The 7,592-nt window shown below is 35.1% G+C and overlaps 1 protein-coding gene across 2 annotated transcripts; it reads right to left on the reverse strand.

The window, feature by feature from the left end:
- Positions 1 to 2,414: 2,414 nt before the first annotated feature.
- On the reverse strand, positions 2,415 to 7,032 carry LOC114313305 (uncharacterized). Of its 2 annotated transcripts, none has more exons than XM_028259685.2 (5): positions 6,684 to 7,032; positions 6,470 to 6,600; positions 5,947 to 6,169; positions 3,788 to 4,997; positions 2,415 to 2,879 (listed from the first exon to the last, which is right to left on the reverse strand). In XM_028259685.2, exons 3-5 carry the CDS (start codon positions 6,166 to 6,168, stop codon positions 2,866 to 2,868), a joined length of 1,446 nt encoding a protein of 481 aa, XP_028115486.2. In that variant the 5' UTR covers position 6,169; positions 6,470 to 6,600; positions 6,684 to 7,032; the 3' UTR covers positions 2,415 to 2,865. The 2 variants fall into 2 exon arrangements, with proteins under 2 accessions (XP_028115486.2, XP_028115487.2); XM_028259686.2 differs by having other exon boundaries at positions 6,475 to 6,600; positions 6,684 to 7,015.
- Positions 7,033 to 7,592: the final 560 nt, after the last annotated feature.

Here is a 7,592-nt window from a genome sequence, read left to right on the forward strand (position 1 = left end):
TTTGTTTCCTTTTATTTGTTTCCGTCTCATTCGAGTTCTTTATTTGTGCCCCTTTCAACGGTCATTGAGGGAGGTGATGCTGTGATCTAATCCACAGTAATGGTTTCTTATATATTGGCTATTCCTATATGTATATATATTGGATGAGAACTACATATTCTTGTTTTGGCATGATTGATTTGTATGCATTACACCATTTGTGCGGTTGTGATTTTTATTGAAAGGAATTGAGCCCAAAGAGAACAGTTGGCTGATGCACGATCCAACCGGAGACATTTCTTCCATTGTTGTTTTGTTTGTTTTTGTTTTTTGAGTAGGTCAATTATACTACATTTCATTGAGAACAATTGTAATGGTGAAGTGAATTCTTCATTAACAAATTGGTAATGGTATCGTTTCACTACATTGCAATAATAGTAATTAGCACAGAAATTACGGAGATTATATAAATATTTGATGTAATGAGCAATCTTGTTCACCTACATAGTTAGGACACCAAGAATGATCTGCTTAGTGTGTTGCTATTTCTCATTGAACGAGAGTAATATGTAGAGTGTCATGACGTAGGTAAGGAGTATCTAGTAATTTCTCAATCAGAGGGTAATTATTAGAAGAGTTTGGATTCTCTCAACGGCAATGATAGGGACCCCCTTTGTGGAGGACCCCCACAACCCCTTTTGTGATCTACACCATTCATGATGTGGACTCCACATATACATGAGTGGACCCCACACATCATGAGTGATATAGATCAGTGAGGGGGTCGTGGGGGTCCTCCACAAAAGAGGGTCTAACTCATTTTTTTTCTCTCAAATTGATCATCTCAACTTGAGAGAACGTTTCAACTTAGTTAGTACATTTTGCGACCAATTTTGGTAATCCGAACCGTTAACTTCATAGTACTCGTTGAGTAGAATACAAATTCAAAAAATTAAGATGATCGAATATCGGTCATTATATATTTGAATCACATTTTATATTATAAAAAATAAATAGCTACTCTTAAAATTATAATTGTCGTCTTTTTTTTTTAAAAAAACAAATGTAATTTAAACATATAATTATCGATTTCAATCATCTTAATTTTTTGCATGGATTTTCTATCCAATAAGTCATAAAATGTGAATCGTTCAGATCACCAAGATCGATCTCAAAATAGGCGCACCAAACCCAATTGCTCTCTCAAATTGAAAGATCAACTTAAAGAAATCCAAAACCTTATTAGAAATACAATAGGCAGTGAGGGTCAGAATTCTAATAAAAGGAAATGCTCATAACATAAATGTGATTAATGGATCTCCCAATCAATGGAGGAATAGAAGGATTGGACCACTCAATTATATTCCTTATTTTGACATATAATGAAAACGATTTGAAAGCTCTTACCAAAACCGAAAAAACAAAAGAAAACCCTGTGTGTTATCTGTTATGGAAAGCTATAGGATAAGTTTGAAAAGTGGCCACACAATAGGAATTTTTCTGTCTGTTCTTGGTTTACCCATTATAACCATACACAGCACAACTTTTAACCCATTATGGTCCGTCCGTGAGGAAGCTAGGGCCCACTTTCCCGCAATTCGGTGGGTCCCCTGACACGTGTCTATATTAGTGCCACCACAAAGTGGTTTCGTCGATTCTTGGGAAGAGACTGAACTCTGATATTTGAAAAATGATTCAACAGGTATTTTTAAAGTATATGGCGATTGACTCATGCTTCTACTTAAGTAAAGGGAGGGATTCGGGGTACGCTCACTTCTGCATTTTTGTTTCTTAATGTTCTCGTAAGCTCATTTATCGAAGCTAGGTCATTATTAGAGAAAGCAATGTCATCAAGCAAAGCTCTTTCCTATTCAAAAAGAGCAAGCGGGGTAGTAGTAGATCCAGCCATTACTATCAAAGCTATCGGACATCAATGGTATGGCAGTACTGTGGAGCAACATGTAATGTCCAAAGACTATTGGATAACTTATCATTGAATCACCAAGTTACTAACTCATAAAAATGCATGCAATCAACTTAAAGTTGGAAAGAAATAAAGCCCAAACTTGTTGGAAAGAACACGTGTGATGGAAAATGAATCAATATGAAGCAATTTATTCTTGGGGAGCATCCCTTGAGTTGAGAGTTTTTCACACTTACGCTCTGTTTGGTTGGGGGATTTGGGAAGGGAAATGGAAAGAGAAATGGAAATGAAAGGAAAAGGAGAAAGAATTAATAGAATTCCAAATCCCAACTATGTTTGGTTGTGTTGGTTATAAAATAGAATTGATGTCCTAAAAGGTCTCCAATTTCTTTATTTATTTCTCACCCCCTTTCTTTTCCCATATATTTTTTATTATAACCAAACATAAATAGGATTACATTTCTCATTCCTTTTCCAAATCCCACCCCAAAAACCCCAACCAAACACAGCATTAGTAAATCAGCCAATCATTTCATACAATCTGCTAACACAACCCAGAAAGGGGAAGAAATTAAAACGAACGTACTTGACAAGAAAAAACGAGCAAACTTTGCCGTACATTACACCAGAAAGAGAAAAATAACAAAAATAAAAGAGAACCTCTGCATTTTATGTATCATCATGACACCAGAGATGCATGATACAGTAATTTTTTTGAGTGTGTTCCGCAATTTCGATTTTACATGTTAATATTCAAGAAAAGAAAACCTATATTGAAAAACTCGAGCTGAAAACCTTAAACCTTTGGAACTTGTCTCTGTGGTAAAAGTTCTATAAAACAGAAGCTCCAATTAATTCTGTTCAAATGTACTATCAAACTGAGCAGTAACACACACCATTCAAAGTTCAAATGGTTCACCTGACATTCTTCACCTATAATAAGCATCCATACAATTGTCTTCCTAGGCAGCAATTCCTGGAGAACAGAAAAAAAAAAAAAAATGATTACCGCAACATAAAATTGGAAGTAAAAAGAAAGAGAAGAAAGGTGTTTAATAGCTCAACATCTTTTTTGGGTTAGTAGCAAGTGATTGAGTTAGAAATAAACAAATCCAAATCATGTATACAAAGGTTATCAAGTTAAATTGATTGGCAATTCTTAAAAGAACAACTCTATGATGGATGAAGCCATCCTGAATCACTCAATATTTTTGTTTTTACTGGTAAAATTATAAATGGAGAGAAAAAAGAAATTAAGTTCCGAGCATTTATGATAAATAATTTAGCCACAGATGCAACAATTTCGGTATCTTAAGGAAAAATTGCTTGCCAATTTTAAGGTCTCTAAGTACAGAAAACAGAATCCATATCGAAGGTTATATAGACAAAATTGCATCCAACATCATGCATTCATCAACAACCTATGTATCTCGTGGCTTGAACTTGCTCGCTAGGAAGAGTATTCATATATACATATATATATATATATATGTACCACTGTTAGTTACCAATATCTATCATTTTCCCAATTATTTTTTCTTTAATTTTTCTTCTCTTGATGATGAATTTGTTGAGCAAGCAAGAGGACCGAGCTACATTTGTTAGACCCTAGTTAACAATATGGTGAAAGGTTTGTGCATTGACCGTAAATTTCAATACTACATAAAGAAAAAGTCCAACTTTTGGCCGGTCCATTTGTTCTGAGAAATTCTCAACATGCACGAAACACATCTAGGTTTATGGCACCAAATTATCTATTTCTATGAGTTTTTTCATTTGAAAAAAAAAAAAAAAAAAAAAAAAAAAAAAAATAGATAGAGATGAAGGAATACTTCAAAGAAAAATGAAAGAAGAGAATAGGGGAGAGAAGAAGAAAAGTGTTACCTCTATTAGCTCTATTGGTAACAGTATAACCACCAACATATCCAGCAGAGTTTTTGGCCGTAACATCTGAAGCAACATTCCCAAGCCCATAATCAAACGATCCAGAGCCCTCTAACTCTGGGGACGATGACCGCCAAGTAGGGTCCCCATAAAATGAACCACCCCCATAGAAGTTTCCAAAAGGTCCATCAAGACCAACACTCGATGCACCATATGATGATGTCGGGGCAGCACTACTTCCACTGTTTCTTCCATACAGTCCCACTCCCGACCCAATACTATTTTCATTGTTGACATAATTTCCATTGCCACTACTATAGGTAGAATTTGTGCCTCCACCTTGACCTGAAATGTCAGAGGAACTCCAAATTGTTCCAATATTTCCAAAAGCACCGACCAATCCAATATTTCCACTTCCGGATCCCATTAAATCATTGGAGTTTGCAGAACTTGAAGAATAATTAAGATTCCCATTACCCCACATGTTTCGACTTGTCGAACTTAAAACTGAACTAGTTCCGCCACTACCGCCACCACCATACCCAACAGGACTATTATACCTGTTTGGACTAACACTATAAAAAGGGTTCAATCCACGGCCATAGCTGATATTAGAACTGAAGTTTCCACTTCCTCCATAGCTTGGACTCAACCCAGGCTCAAAATTAAATCCCATCCCATAACCAGAAGTACCAAACGGAGGATAACCACTCCGCCCAACTGTAACCGGACTAAACCTACCATCCACCCTTACTCCGTACCCTCCAACTGAGCTTGGATTATATCCCTGAGTGTAGGCATTGAGAAAACTACTAACTCTACTCAGGCCATAGTTATTATATCCACCAAACTGGTTTCGTGTTGGTCCAGGAGATAGCTCCTTGGGAACAGCCCGCTTAACCTCAACCTGCTTACCATTGAGTTCGTGAAAGGTTTTGAGCAACACTTTCTCTACTCCTTCCTCTGTATCATATGTAATAAAACCAAACCCTCTAGGCCTTTGAGTGTTGTGGTCGTACATTACCACAACATCCGTGATTGTACCAAATTGATCAAAGTACTTTTTAAAATCGCTCTCCGTGACTGTCGATGCTAAACCTCCTACAAATATCTTTTTTGAGCGGGCAGGACCTGGTGACCCTTGAAGGCTGCCATTATATCTGTTTAGCATGTTTTGATCATCTCTTGGAACGGCTTTTTTTGCTTCAACCTGTAAAAAATCCAATTTATGAGAAACAATATTCTATTGGGTATTACATTTAGAGCAAAAATAAGGTCCTATATTTTGAAGTTGGAGCATTATTTTATGACTAATGTAAATGAAAAATTTCTAACAACTAAACTTACGAATTTTGACAAGTTTGGATCTTCATGGTTTTGTTTTTTTTCTTCTGGGGCTATCAAAATTTTCATAACTTGCACTAGTGAAGCAGGATGGAAATTAGCCTGAAGATCACCCTAAGAAAAATACATTGGACAAGCTACATTGCGGTAAAACTCACCCTTTGTTAATGATTATTTTTATCATCAAAATCTTTTGCAACGGCTAATTCTTTGTGAAGATATTTATGCCATTAGCACTAACCCGTTTATAGTAATTTGTTAAGTGGTGTGCTTTTCACTTTTTCCAAATTGCATTCGAAATCAGTTGATTTGTAGGAGAACCCCAATTATAGCACACGGCACCATCTTGTCCTCTGAAATGTTACCTTTCAGCATTTTCTATCGCACTAGAAATCTTTATAAATTCAATTTCCTTCCGATTCCCAACCTACCTGCATTGCGCTTAAAGTTGCCTGAATAAGTGCTTGATGATAAAAACACTGCATAAACTCTACTTACGCTTCCCTATATGGACAATATTACGGCATATTTAAGTTGTTTTATTCCACCTCAATTATGACAAGTAGCTAATCAAACCTCGCCGACAAACCATCTACAATAAATGAACCTCAAACAAAGCTAAAAATGAAATAAAAATAGGTTTCACTTCATGACAAGTAAATAAATGGACAGTTAATTCTGATAAAAATAAAATAGAATGCTTGACTTAGAGCTGCTATGCTTCGACTCGATATTTAAGGAAAATAATAATTACTATATATTGAGCAAAATCCATAATGCCACATAAAAATTTATTTCAAAATGTACAAACTTACAGCTCTACCATCTATCATGTGTTTTTCTCTAACAACTCTTTCTGCAACAGCAGGGTCAGCAAAGACAACAAAACCAAAACCACGTGCCCGGCCCGTGTTCCGATCCTTCATTATCACAGCTTCAACAACCTCACCAAAAATTTGGAAATAATCTCTCAGACGGTCTTCATTTGTGTCCCAAGAAATCCCACCAACAAATAGTTTTCCGGGTTCCATTTCCATTCTGCACAGTTTGTATTAATTACAACTAATCTCAATCACTTAATTTCTCAATCAATTGAATTAAAAAAAGTGAATTGGCATCAACAAATTCAACTTTACAATGATACATCAAACTATCATCTACACAAAATCAGATCCAAAAGAGTAACGTTTAATTGTATGAAAGCAGATAGATAGATAGATATATGAATCAATTCCCACTTCTTAAATATCTCTGATCAAATAAAAATCTAATCATTCATTGAAACAAAAGCATCCAACATAAAACATCATAATGTAGATAGAACAAGGAAAACCATACCTTACCAAAGAATTTTACTAGAAAATTTGGAGACTTCTATAATTACTGAGGAAATGGGTGTTCTTAGAATCAATCTAAAAACATCGGATCTTTGGTAGATCAATAATCGAACAACAAATGATCCAGGATTCCTGGAAAACCAAGAAGAGAATTAAATTTTGAGAAAATTTAGAGAAAATATCAACAACCCAGAATTGGCAAGCAAAATTTTTACCAATTGAAGAAGACCCAGATGAGAGAGAGAGAGAGAGAGAGAGAGAGAATCTAAGATCTGAGAGGAGGCATAAGAAGAGCAGAGGGCGAAAGGCCCTCCCTTTTCCTCTCTCTTTGCTTTCTTCTTCCAATTCACCGTTTATTGAATTGGCAAAGATATATTTGAGTTTTTATCAAAGTGGGGAGAGAGAAAAAGTGGTGTGAGGTGATGATGGATTTACTTCTGAAATGGGAAAAATAATTTATGTAAGGTATACATGTAGAGAGAGAGAGAGAGAGAGAGAGAGAGAGGTTTGGCTATCAGCTCTCTGAAACGATGGAAGATGGTGACTTGCTCAGTTTTTAAGTTTGAGATTTTAAAAATAACAAAATTTTATCTTTCTTTTTCTAGTATACATTTTTTTTTTAATTTTACATATTCTCTTTATTTCCACTAATAGATAAATTAGTTTAAGTTAGAGAAATTTCAAAAGGTACTCAAGTGAAGGCAATTTTATAGAATTTTAATGCTGTGTTTGAATGGGGATTTGAGGAAAGATTTAAAAAGGGCAAAAAAAAGATAAGAAAAATGTGAATAAAATATATCTACATTTCACGTAATTTTATACACTTTTTTTTTTCCCTCTTCAAACTCCTTATAAATCCTTCAACTAAACACAACGTAAGAGTTAGGGGTGTTCGTGGTTCGATTACAACCAAGGAACTTCCAATTCACCATCCGTCTGTCGGATTATGTCTGTCAAATTGACAATACGGATTGTGGATTGCGGATTTAACGGATTGATAGATTAGCGAATGGATACGAATCGGTTTGACAGTTTAAATTTTTATAAATTTTGAACACGATACAACAAATTGTTAACATTTTTTTTTTGGATAACAATCCAACTCAATATAACCAAAAGATTAT

The sequence above is a fragment of the Camellia sinensis genome, chromosome 9 (assembly GCF_055761805.1).
Source record: "Camellia sinensis isolate YWXY chromosome 9, ASM5576180v1, whole genome shotgun sequence".
NCBI classification, from domain to species: domain Eukaryota; kingdom Viridiplantae; phylum Streptophyta; class Magnoliopsida; order Ericales; family Theaceae; genus Camellia; species Camellia sinensis.